Below are 13,344 nucleotides of genomic sequence, written 5' to 3' on the forward strand. Positions count from 1 at the left end.
CAACGAGTCCTCATTCGCCCAAAATTGATTCCGCACAAGAGAGTTATGTCCATTTCGTCCCAGCGCTGCAATCTGTCCCGACGAATTTCAGAACGCGCAACGTCCAATGTTCTTGCCATATCTCCTTGTACGGGTTTTCAAATTCATTGATCTTAGATGCGTTGGAACGGGAATTTCATGGAGCTTCTGAATATCAACTTTTTATTCCTTGTACGTCTCTGTCCATGTGCAAAATTTGATGAAAACAGCGGGGCTTGCTATCGAACTTTGGAGATGTTGACGAATTTGATTTCCTCTTTGATCACGAATTCATGGGAATGCTTTGTCATGCCTGCAAAACAATCAAGTGCACACACTACCCCCGGGGTGACGGTCGGGAGTAGAGACAAATGCCAACAAACCAAGCATCCCTAGACTCAACTTGTGGCATGAACAATGGAATGGATTCAAAGTGCAAATGCAAAGTTATCAAAAACAAGTGTTAGCAAGGTTGAAAGGACCTTTCGATGTTGTTCCGCAACTAGCTTATTCAAAAACAATTGCTAAGAGTGACAAAAAGCATTCGCGACACTTCATAAGAAGTGAGGCTTTTGTCAATGAAAAGGTTATTTATCAAAAAGGACCAAGCAACCGAGCTAACATGGTTTTAGAAGTAGGTTTATGGGTTTCCTAAAATTTTTTGGTTTAAAACAAAAATTTTGAAGAGAGAGTGTTGGGTATAGAAATTCTATCTAAGGTGGTTTTTAAAAAACTAGAGAGAAACAAAAGTTAGATTTTTTTGAAAGAAAAACATAACCTATGGTTTTTAGGATTGCTCTATGAGTGGTTTTCCTAATGGTTTTAGGATCTCAAAAGTGAGGCTAGTCAATGTTTTTAGAAAAAGTTTTTTTTAATGCAACATGCAATGCAATGCAATGGTGAGACGAATAACATGGTATGCAATGCAACACGGGATGGGTGAACAAAATGATATGACATGATGAGGTGGTCTAAAACAAAACAAAAAGTTAGCCTAAGTTAACTAGCCACAAGTTTAGAAACAAAGGGTGGTGCAACACCTCATATTTCCCTCTAAAAGGGCACAAATAAAAAGACTCTAAACACTAATAGGCACACAAAAAGGTCTACAAGTTTCCCAAGATCAAATAACAAAGTGCTCCCTCAATAACATTTAGAATGAACAACATGAAGTTGTGGTTTTTGTTAGAGCAATGGTACAATGTTACTCGATATTCCGATTAAAGAGTGCAATGTAGACGGTCATATTAATATATATAAAATAAAAGATCGGGTTGCCTCCCGCAAAGCGCTTCATTTAAAGGTATAGAGCTCGACTTTCTTACCTTCAAATTGATGCAAAGCCATGGTACTTCATGCAAGAGGTGAAGGTGTTCCATGCAGCTCTTATTCCACTTCCCATGTTGGACATGATCAATCACGCTTAATGGAAAATTTGTCCAATCGTCTCTCACATCATCGTCACCTCCTTATTCTCACGGATTTTCCTCTCTGTCCAGATTGGGATTTGCGCCAACCAATTGATCCAATGCAAGGTGCACGAAATCTTCTTTCCAACAAGTTTTCATTTGCCCAAAACGCATTCTAATTGAGGGAGTTATGCCCCTTTTTCCCCATCACAGCAATCTGCCCCGTGCTGATTTCAGCACGTGCATCTCCGATGTTTGAGACATAGCTCCTCCCGTGGGTCTTCAATTGTATCGATCATGGATGCGTTGAACCGAGGACTTGATGGAGATCCTGAATATTCAACTTTCTTGCATTGTAAATCTCTGGACTTGTGCACAAAATTGATGAGGCTTAGCGACGTCCATTCTTGAAACTCGAAGATGTTGATGATGGTGTTCAAAATTTTGGGCACGGTTTCCCTCCTCATCATTTGAGTTTCATGTCCTGCATGGTTAGTGAAATTCGGGGCTTCTCCCGACATGTTCTCTTTTAGGGTCATGAGCTTGACCAAGCGCAAAGCAAGATCGAAATTTGCAATTATTTGTAAACATATGCAACATAATCACATCCTCAATTAAATTTCATCAATAAGGCATGATGTAATTAAATGCAGCATGTGTTTCTTGCATAGCGCGGAGCTCATTATTAGGCAGAGGTTCTTTAAGCGTGAAATCAACATTCTCAATAAACTCTAGCCTATCATCATGAAAAGAACAAGGCATAGAATTTAAACTTTCATTCCGACTATCGGTTCGAGCATGAGATTTTTAAAGATTATCAACAAAACCAATAGAAGCTTGAGAATTCAATTTATACCTTAGCCTCGGAGCTTTTTCATACTCATTGGAGTCATGGTGCTTTGTGCGAGATGTCATCTTAATGCATTCTTCGTGGTCCGTCGTGGTTTGCTTCTCACGTCTCCATATGTTGAATGTTGCGCTCTTGTAATCCGTCGTGGTTTGTTTGCAACATCTTCGTTTGTCGAAGGTCGGCCGCTTGTGCCTTCATTTGCCAATGTCATTGGGGTTCTTACTCTGCTCCAAGCCTCTAAATTTTATCATGTACGCTTGATGAAAGCATCGCCCAAGCTCCCCTTCATTGTTGTCATCGTCATCTTCTCTATCTTGTTCTCATCGCGTTGCTCCTGCCTCTTCTTCGTGGAATCTCTCCTGTATACTCAACAGAACATATACCAAAATATAGACCTTTTGAAATGTTTATGAAATTACCTTTCCAACGAGTGGTCATTCATCTTAAACAGAGTCCAAACGAGGGAGTTATGCCCGTTTCACTTTTGGCGCTGCGTGCTGTCCAGAAATTTTCAGAGTGCACAACCTTCAATGTTTTGGCCATAACCGCTTGTAGGAATCTCCGATTGACTTGGTTCTTGATTCGTTGGAACGGGAACTTCGTGGAGCTTTTGAATATCCAAAAATATGCTGCTATTTTCTTCTGAGGTCGAGCTGGACATTGATGAGAACAATATCTACTTGTGAATTCATCTGAAGATGTCAATGATCTTGATCATGTGGTCTTGGGAGCGTAGTGTCGTGCGTCCCTAGGCTTCAAGGTCATCACCATTGATTACCAGCAAATATCACGGCTTCAATGATGTGTCTTCTCCATTGTTCTTGCTCTACCCAAGGTGTCGGGATTGGAAGATACTCCTGTGCTTCGTGTTGATGATCCGAACAGTTTCCTTCCTTGATAGCATCACTCGATTAGAAGTATATCGAGCATCCCACTGGAGAAGATAGGTGGTGTCGTAGCTCTTCTAATCTTGTTGCCTCCAGCTTTGGTCAACTTCAAATCATCATCTTGTGCATACACAGCCTTCCAATCATCCTTTGACATCGTCATCACCTTCTTCGTCGGTTGCTACTGCCTCTGTCCTCGTTGAATTCCCCTTCATCCAGTGCAGAACATGTACCAAACTTCTACTCCATTGCAAGGTGCATCAAATTATCTTTTCAACAAGTGGTCATTCGCCTCAATTGGACTCCGGATAAAGAAGTTATGCTTGTTTTAATACGGCGCTGCAATCTGTCCAGAGGGATTTCGGAACGCGCCGCGTTGAAAGATTTTACCATAACTCTTCCCACCGATCTCCAAAGTTGACGGTTCTTGATGCGTTGGAAAGAAGACTTGATGGAGCTTCAAAATAATCTATTATTTGCTCATGGTACTTCTCTAATCTTGGATGAAAAACTCATCACAACAGTAACACTTCATAGATGATGATGATCGCACAATTTTCTTCGCGGGCATGCTTCATACCTAATGCTTGAACAAACAATTCTTCAAAAAAATATTAGTCTTTAAAATTAATTGACACGGCGGCGTACCTTATTTATCATCTTTTTCTTTGGGGAGTGGGGACTCGATAGCGGATGCTGGGCCACTAACAAAAGTTAGCACCTACCACCAAAGAGCGAATCTTGATGTTGTTGCCGTCATGTCGATGTGGACGTTGTCGATGTTCCAAGTCGAGGCTCCTCGATCATCTTGTTGCCGATTTTTAAAATTTGTTGAAGTGGATTATGGACTTCTCAAAGTCCAAGTTTGGTGTCTAGCTTTTTCCACCTGCTTTCAAGGGCACAAACAAGAAAACAAGGGTATATGCAATAATAAAAATTAGGGTTAGTCCAAAAAAACTAGATAGATCGCCCAAGGGTTCGAGTTGCCGATCCCCGGCAACGGCGCTAGAAAAGCTTGTTGACGCTCCTTAGCGCCCCAATTTATATACCGCAAGCGCACTGGATCGTGTAGCTTTTCTCATAGAGTATTCCCCCAAGGTTTATCAATCCGTGGATCGACAAAGAACTACCCAAGCTTTTCCATCTAATCTAACGGATCTATCCAAACATGAAGCATGAATTGCACATATAGAGTAACCTTTAATAGATATGAGTGTTGTGTAAAGGTTGATCTCATCCATGAACATAGGCGTAACCATAGCAAAACCAAAGACATGACTAGGCCTATTGTCATCTAGTTGTAGTTCAAGCTAACGAGCAAATAAATCATGCATCTCAATCAAAGGCATCTTTAAATCAAAAATCTCCGATTCGATCCTTCGATACCCCATCTACTAAAGCAATGCCCTGTCACGACGCCCCCCTTTGGACGAAAGCACCCTGAAGCAAGTCGAACCCCCTTTGGTAGTTCCGCCATGAACCTCTAGCCACCATGACTACAAGATCATGCTAAGCGATCTATCTCGATAATAGATCTAGGATGAAGCAAACCCAAAGAAAAGAACGAAATCGAAAGAGAGAACATGATCGCTAAAAGATTCGAAAGACATGATTATCATTACTCACATAATAGATTTGTTTGGATCGTCACCACCGAGTACATACCATTGACGACTCCAGCTAGCTCATGAACTCCACCATGGCGCAACCACGCAGGGAGGCCATGGCGGCTAGGGGCGGCCTAAGCCATCTCCTAGACAACTTCGAAGACTTGCAGTGGCTGTCGTCTCCCTCCGGTCTTGGCCCTAGGTTTTCGTCGAGTTCTAGTTGGATTGATGCTCCGAGTTGAATAAGGTGCGAGCTATTTATAAGTTGAGGAAGCCACCGGTCGAAGGGGAGGCCTAACCGCCTCGGAAACAGGCTAGGCCGGCTGGCTCATGGGCCTAGGCCAGCCGGCCTACCCTCTTTCGGGCCCGCCTCGGTCTCATCTTTCGCATGTAGACTCCTCGCATCTTCTAGAGTTTATGTCCTTCATGATTGCACCCCTTTGGACGTCGTTATCTTGGAAATATCTTCGAGAAAAGGATAGGATAGAGAATCCTTCCTTAAATCTTCATTTGCTTTGCTTAATCCCGAAGTATCTTGATCTCATCTTCGTGGGCTTGGTCCTTTGGGCTCTCTTGGAGGATGGATGTGCATGAATGGGCTTCGAATCAACATGGGCTTTGGTCGTTCCTTTGGGCTTTGGCCTTCATCTTTCTCCGTGTTAGCGCTCGATCACAGGCCTCGTCATTTCATGCTCCAAAATAGGCCAAAAATCTGCAAAAACGAAGTTCCTCCAAAATATATGTGCAAGTGTGAAAATGACCAATAATTAGGCCGGAGTTAGGACGGTTAGTGATTTTGATATTAAATTCATGCCATTATCAAGGATAAACAAAGGACAAAAGGGGTACTTAAGGAGCGCCAACACACATGTTCGGCAATCCGGCCCACCAAGGCCAACAGTCTCCTCCCGGTCTGAAGGAAAGGAAAGGACTCAAAGAAGCCCAATCCACGGCCTAAGTACACGGTGCGGCCCATCCGAACCCCCTCGAACCCGCGGGGCAATCTCCGCCTCGCTCGAGGGCTCCCCGCCGAGACCCTCGACAGCGCCCCGCGTCTTCGCCTCGCTCGAGGCCACCCCTTGACGGAAAAGACAAACGGCTATCCACCCACCAGCCCACCGTACGGAGGCATTAAACGCTGACAACTCCGCCGCAGCACCCGGGTCAGACGGCGCCGGGCCACCACTCCGCACAGTGGCTGTGACCAGGGTCTTATCCACCAACTCCGGTCACTGCTTCGCCATCCCCGGCGCTATGGCGCCACTGTGGGAACCTGCGACGCCCTATGCAAACGTGCGCGGCGCTGCTCCTTCCACTGTGCTGCCTACTTCTCGTACTTTTTCTGCTACGGAACCCTCGAACGGCATGGGCACGACCCTCGGGCGCGGCCCAAACCGTGACCCGATCAAGACCCCCGCCTACAAGACCCTCGGAACGCTGCCACGTCAAGTGCAGGGGACGGGACCCTCTACAGGAGCCACCATGCCGCCCGCTGGAGCTGCCAGGACGCTGGCATGATCTCCGTAAGACCAAGGACGACTCCCAGGACAACCGTCACGCCCGGCGCCATGCTCTTCAGTGCCCCACAGTGTACTTTCTATAGTAGTCACCCACTGCGCACCCCCGATTCGGGGAGAAGACGACGACTTTAGATCTCCCCGTACATGTACTCCGCCCCTCCTTGTGTCTATAAAAGGGGGAGGCGGGCGCCATCTTCTAGGCGATCTCATCATTCACACACACGTAACTCGCAGAACACACACACCCATTCTCCTGAGCCCCGATATTGGCACTTGCCTCAATCATCTAGCAGAGACTTGGGAGCTTTCCTCCCTCTCTCACCTCGCTTGTATCCCCTACTACAGGCATCCCCGGTAAAGATAGTACAATGCACTCGCACACCCTTACTGGACGTACGGCCCCGCGGCCGGAACAAGGATAAACCCGTGCGTTCATGTGTTACCTCTTGCATCAACCATCCAGGGTGAGGGATCACGCAACATTTTATTAATTGGTGCCGGACCGCCGGGTCAGGATACCGACAAAATTATTATATACACCGTATCAAGGTAAATTCGGATAATTTTAAAACAGCATGTAAAAAGGATGTAAAAAAAGATGGATCTCCCCTGCGGTAACTGCAAAGGGACTCGTGCACCTGATTGCAATCGGGTCCACATAGCAGTGGCACAAGTCCGGGTCCTTCGGCCTCTAGAAGGCTAAAGCACACGGCAGCCGCTACTGTGCAGAACCGGGCCAAAATACCGCGGACCCCCCTCACACCCACACACAGACGGCACAGCGGTGCCAGTTGACTGGTTTGCTGCCAAGCAGGCCGGCACGGCACACCCCTCGCCATTGCGGAACTGGATCAGGTGCAGTCGCTGTAGCGACTGTAACTTAAGCGGTCGCACCATCCTGAGCGTCAGGAACGAATCCAAGGGCCACAACGCGTTCCGGCCGAGGTCCATCTCCCTCACCAGCCGCACCCGTCCGTCCCAGAGCCACTCCAACCTGTGCACCTCGACCGCGCGCACGTCCCTGCCGCCCTTGCCGCCCCCTTCGTCCACGGCGAGGCCGCCCATGTTGTCGTCGCGCACCGAGACGAGGAACAGCTGGCCACCGCACTCCACCAGGTGCGTCTCCAAGACGCGCCTCCCGCTGCCGCCGGGGAGCTCCGGTTCGTCGTTCGAGCCGTCCGCGCCGTCGCCGTCGTCGACGCGCTCGAGCGGGATGACCGCGGGCGCGTCCCCGTCGGCCTCGAGGACGCAGATCCGGGAGCCGAAGGCCACGTAGAACCGCCCGTTGTAGTGCTCGACGCCGGCGTAGCCGGGGGCCGCGAAGTCGAGCTGCGCCCACGCCCCGGCGGCGGAGCTGTAGTACGCGAGGGATGTTGTCGGGAACCCGACCGCGACCGCCGCCCACTCGGCCATGGCGCCCGGGTCGGCGGACAGCACGACGGTGGTGACGTCGAGCCACCTCCTGAAGAAGCCGATGGGCGGGAGGCGGACGCGCCGGCCGGTGACGAGATTGACGAGGACGACCGCCTTGGGGCTGACGCTGGGGTCGGAGAGCGCGAGGTACCCACGGGAGAAAGAAAGGTACTCGAGCCCCGCGGGCACGGCGGCGACGAAGGGCCGAAGGAGGCCGGCGCCGGGGAGAGCCAGAAGGACGAGACGGCGCCGCCGCCGCGGCCGGAGCGGTCGGTGCGCGAGCCCACGAGCCAGGGGCGTGGGCGCCAGGTGGCGGCGGCGGCGACCCAGGCCGCGCAGACGGCGCGGAAGCGGACACGATCGGCGTCGGAGGGGAGGAGCGCAAAGACGGCGAGCAGCAGGTCCGCCGGTAGCGAGGACCACCCTGTGCCGCCCCTGCCGCCGCCGCCGCCGCGGCAAAGAAGAAAAGGGCGCCATTTCCCTCCAGGGAGCACCTTTTCCCTCCAACTTGCCTGTCTGCTGTGGACGTCCGTATGCTGTGGCCCTTGGATTGTTCCTGACGCTCAGGGCGCGTTTAGTTCCCAAAAATTTTCACTTCGAAATTTGTGACTTTCTCTTTGGACACATGCATGGAGCACTAAATGTAATTAAATAACAAAACTAATTACACAGTTTGGATGTACACGACGAGACGAATCTTTTGAGCCTAATTAGTGCATGATTAGCTATAAGTGCCACAGTAACCCACATGTGCTAATGATGCGGTCAAATGTCTCAAAAAATTTGTCTCGCGGTTTCCAAGTGAGTTTTGAAATTAATTTTTTAATTAATGTCCGAAAAACTCTTCCGACATCTGGTCAAACCATTCACATGACACACAAAAAAAATTTGTTTGAGAACTAAGGCCCTCAAGATGTTGCGACCGCTTAAGTTGCACTGTTGCAGTCGCTATAGCGACTGCAGCTGATCCAGGTCCCGCCATTGCAGACTTGCAGTTGCAGTTGCGAAGCGCGAGGAGGAGCGGGAGGGAGCGAAGATGATGACGTCGTGGCTGCTGGGCCGCCGGGGCCCCTCGGGCTTCTCCTGGAGCTCCACCGCCGACCAGGTCACCGAGGGCATCTCCGCCGCCGGCCTCACCGCCGTCGTCACCGGTCCGTCCCGCCACCCCCGAACCACCCCCCCCCCTCTCACTCTTCCCCCTCCTCCGGGCACCAATCCCCTCCAGAACCTCGCCGCCACGCCTCCTGTAACTAACTAATCCGACCCCGACCCCCCGCCGTCCAGGGGCGTCCAGCGGCATCGGCGCCGAGACGGCGCGGACGCTGGCGCTGCGCGGGGCGCACGTCGTTATGGCTGTCAGGGGCATCCCCGCCGCGCAGGCCGTCAGGGACCGCGTCCTCGCCGAGGCGCCCGGGGCCAGGCTCGACGTCATGGAGCTCGACCTCTCGTCCATGGCCTCCGTCCGCGCCTTCGCATCCGAGTTCGTCGCCAGGGGACTCCCCCTCAACATCCTCATGTACGTACGCTGGTGCTATTTTTGTTGGCGTCGCTGTGTCGACTGCTCCCCCAATTTGCTTTCCTGTGCTACCAACCGCCTGCCTGAGAGTGACCTGGGAGGCTTGGGATGAGTCCTACGAATCATGGAGTACTTCAATCAGGGGGAACCACTAGTACGTAGGAGTTGTTGATTTAATGATTGCAATCAATTTGTCCTTGCTTGCTCCATTCACCAGGCATCACATGCTTAATTACTCTTGTATCTTAGACTCCATTTTTGGTCCGCAAAAATTTTTAGATTTTGGTACCGTAGCACTTTCGTTGTTATTTGGCAATTAATGTTCAATCATGAACTAATTAGGCTTAAAAGATTTGTCTCGTCATTTACAGTTAAACTGTAGTTAGTTATTTTTTTAACTGTATTTAATGCTCCATGCATGTGTCCAAATATTCGATGTGATGGATACTGTAGAAATTTTTTTAGAACCAAACAAGGCCCAATATCTATTTGCCTGTGCGTTTTTCTTCATCACTTTGAGCAAATACTGTTTACGAACTTCGAAGATATCTAGTTATTTATGTTTGGAACTTTGGATGATGGGGGTGTCGTAGAAATGGGTGCCTTCGTTGAGTTGGGATGGGGTGTTTCGATTCGTGTCTTCTTTGAGTTGGGGTAGGGTAGCAAATACTTCATTGTGTACGATGTGCCCGGAAGCTATCAAGTACCTCCTTGGTTGTCCATCACAGGAAATAGGAGGAGAGACATGTTAACTGCACACTTATTTGTTTTGCCAAGCACTTACTTAATGTTCGTTATTCTTAGGTTTGAGATTTTCTAACACTAGATTGTCTTGTCTATGGTGCCTTCTTATGCCTCTTGTAACAATCTGACTTGGTTGTCTTGCATGTTTGATCAAATTGTTACTTCTGTATCTGATAGCTTTTGATTAATTATTACTTGGCGCTTTTGCTGGCAGCAACAATGCAGGAGTAATGGCAACACCTTTTGAGCTTTCAAAGGATGGAATTGAGATGCAGTTTGCAACTAACCATGTTGGTATGCATTCCATTATCCATACACTTGACTGCTTGGTTAACATGTTGTGTATGCATGCATTTTTGCTACTTTGAGTCATATAGTGATTATAACTTTCGCAAGTCTAGCACTCTACCTCAAGTCCTCAACAACACGCTTTAACCTTAATTCATGATGTTTAGCGACACCAGTCTACTAAAATGCGGTTCTGATTTCATAATCTTCAGGCCATTTTCTGCTGACGCAACTTCTGTTGGATACCATGAAGAAGACCTGTTGTGAATCAAATGTGGAAGGAAGAATTGTCAATGTTTCATCAGAGGGGCACAGATTTGCATACCGGGAAGGCATCCGTTTTGATAAGATTAATGATGAATCACTGTATGTAGTTGTTGTCGAGTTGTAATGTTCTACAGTCTAGTCTACTCAATTTGGAGGCAAATCTATTAACTTGTTCAAGCTTGTCTTGTGCAGGTATAGCAGCATTGGAGCATATGGGCAGTCAAAGCTTGCAAACATCTTGCACGCTAATGAACTCGCCAGGCAATTCAAGGTATGTATTGCACTCTAGCTCCGCCTAACACATGGTCATTTTCTTGATTTTGTGGTGTATGTATTGTACATCTATATGCACTCCAACCTGGATACTTGTTATTGCTAACATCAGTTGCAGTGTTTTTCTAAGATGTTTGCATCTGAAATTTGAAATTTGTGACGTTTTAGACATCTTGAATCCATTTATTGTTAATATTGGTGTAACAAATTGAAGGAACAACCATCATCTAATCACAAGAAGTAATGTGCGAAATTTCTGCTGATTATGTTCTCTTTAGATCTGCCATTTGTTTTCCAATTTATTAAGATGTTCTGTAGCAATTTTTCAGCCTTCTTTGACAATATTTTGTACAACAGGAAGAGAATGTCAACATAGCTGCAAATTCTCTTCATCCTGGCTCCATTATCACGAACCTTCTCCGGTACCACAGTATCATAGATGGTAAGTATAATTGGCATTTCTTGTCACAACATTTAGTTCCCCTGGTCTCATAAACTAAATGGGGAAAATAAATGTTAGGCTGGTTTAATAGAACCTACTGAGTCAGACAGTCAGTTGATGCTTCTTAGTTATACGAACAAACAATTGCAATTAGAAGAGAATAAAAAGAACACTGAAGGTTAGATGGTCACCTGCATGACGAAGACAACAACCAAAACAATCTAAATGGTCAGAAATTGAGAAACCGAATGATGTTTGCAACTTGATTGCAGTAATGGCATGGCCTAACCAGTTGGAATTTATTGCCTTTTGAGACCATAGCTACGCTTCACTGATAGCGTTGAATTTCTGCTGCGTGCAGCTTTCAGTCGGACACTTGGGAAATTGGTGCTGAAAAATGCTCAACAGGTAAATTTTTAAATGTGCTTTTAATCTTCAGAGTATTTTTGCATTTTATATATATCTAGGTGGTTGCTTCATTAGACTTGTTCGTGGAATTTTGCTAATTTATTGTTTGCTGGTAGTGGTAGTGTTGGGACGTGCTAGAATAAGCTTCTGTAGAATTGTTGCATCTGGCACAACTGACATACCATTACGTTAAAGTAGAAGGGGTACAGAAACATCTTTAAAGTTGTGGTTCCTTAGGCCCTGTTTAGTTCCCACCCCGTAAACGCAAAAACGCAAAAGAATCTTGCTAATTTGAAGTACTAAATTAAGTCTATTTACAAAACTTTTTGCATGGATGGGCTGTAAATCGTGAGACGAATCTAATGAGCCTACTTAATCCATGATTTGCAACAATGATGCTACAGTAATCATCCGCTAATTATTAATTAATCATGGATTAATTAGCATCATTAGATTCGTCTCGCGATTTACAACTCATCTGTGCAAAAAGTTTTGTAAATAGACTTCATTTAGTACTTCAAATTGGTAAGATTCTTTTGCAAAAAAAATTTGCAAAAAGAACTAAACACGGCCTTATTGTAATCTGACGGTGCCATCACAATGCCTAAAGTTGCTGTGGTGGTACTCATATGGAAAAATCTTCATTTGTGGTGGAAAAAACAGTTGGCCCTTTTGGATATCAGGTCATTCCTGTCATGTCGCTTACACTTGACCCGGCCGTGCAACTTAACAGGCTACTGTACTACTCAGGCCTTGAGTTCATTTTGCATTTTTCATTTTTGGAAGAGAATCTTCAACATTTGAAGTATTAAATGTAGACTAATCACAAAACTAATTATAGATATCGTCTGTAAACTACGAGACGAATCTAATGAGCCTAATTAATCTATCATTAGAGCATGTTTACTGTAGCATTACTGTATCAATTTAGTGTCTAATCGCGTCCTAATTAGGCTCATTAGATTCGTCTCGTTATTTACAATCCATTTGTGTAATGCGATTTATTTTTCGACTACATTTAGTACACCATGCAAATAATTTATAAAATTTTTGCATTTTGCGTTTTGGGATCTAAACAGGGCCTTACCTAATTTTTACTAAAGTTTGCTATTATGATGTTGTTTGTACTTCTCGTTGCTGCCTAAATGAATGAATCTGATATACTTCTTGCGGATCTGATTGGTTTGTGTGGAACTTAAACAGGGTGCGGCAACCACATGCTATGTGGCACTGCACCCCCAGGTGAAGGGCGTGTCTGGGAAGTACTTCTGCGACAGTAACCTGTACGAGCCGAGCGACAAAGCCAAGGACATGGGGCTTGCCAAGAGGCTCTGGGATTTCAGCGTCGAGCTCACCACCTAGGTAGCTGATGCCTCAACCGGTTTCGCCTAGTTTGCTTGTTGTCGGACATGGACTCACGTAACAGTTGGTGAATTCCACAACTATGCATCATTTACTCTGGTGGATGTAAATTCCTCGACGCTGGTGGATCAGCAACATGTACTCTGTTGTATTGTATCACTCACCCAACATTTGGCCGGTCGCCTTTCATGCGTACTAGCAGAATATCCTATGGTATTTTGACATTTTGATATGAGATTCCTAGAAGATCCCTTGTCATGCTGCTTCTGAGTTATAAGTTATTCGAACCCAACAACAAGAGACGCTACTGTTTTGTCTCTGGTGGATGGGGGTACGGGAT

General features: G+C 46.7%; 1 protein-coding gene and 1 pseudogene across 1 annotated transcript; one reads left to right on the forward strand and one right to left on the reverse strand.

Moving 5' to 3' along the window:
* The window catches only part of LOC120662489, a 24,409-nt pseudogene extending 15,723 nt beyond the window's left edge, over positions 1-8,686 (reverse strand).
* LOC120660031 (short-chain dehydrogenase TIC 32, chloroplastic-like) lies at positions 8,629-13,250 on the forward strand. The gene is made up of 8 exons (XM_039938357.1): positions 8,629-8,855; positions 8,989-9,220; positions 10,179-10,258; positions 10,465-10,618; positions 10,712-10,790; positions 11,150-11,234; positions 11,596-11,642; positions 12,846-13,250. The coding sequence occupies exons 1-8, from the start codon at positions 8,741-8,743 to the stop codon at positions 13,002-13,004; spliced, it is 951 nt and encodes a 316-aa protein (XP_039794291.1). The 5' UTR covers positions 8,629-8,740; the 3' UTR covers positions 13,005-13,250.
* Positions 13,251-13,344: the final 94 nt, after the last annotated feature.

This window comes from Panicum virgatum, chromosome 2N (assembly GCF_016808335.1).
Source record: "Panicum virgatum strain AP13 chromosome 2N, P.virgatum_v5, whole genome shotgun sequence".
NCBI classification, from domain to species: domain Eukaryota; kingdom Viridiplantae; phylum Streptophyta; class Magnoliopsida; order Poales; family Poaceae; genus Panicum; species Panicum virgatum.

Bases quoted from the DNA above. Each gene is read 5' to 3' on its own strand.
- LOC120660031 (XM_039938357.1), top strand. From the start codon at position 8,741: ATGATGACGTCGTGGCTGCTGGGCCGCCGGGGCCCCTCGGGCTTCTCC. The intron at 9,221-10,178 runs GTACGTACGCTG...TTTTGCTGGCAG, and splicing joins CTCCCCCTCAACATCCTCAT to CAACAATGCAGGAGTAATGG. The intron at 10,791-11,149 runs GTATGTATTGCA...TTTGTACAACAG, and splicing joins AACTCGCCAGGCAATTCAAG to GAAGAGAATGTCAACATAGC.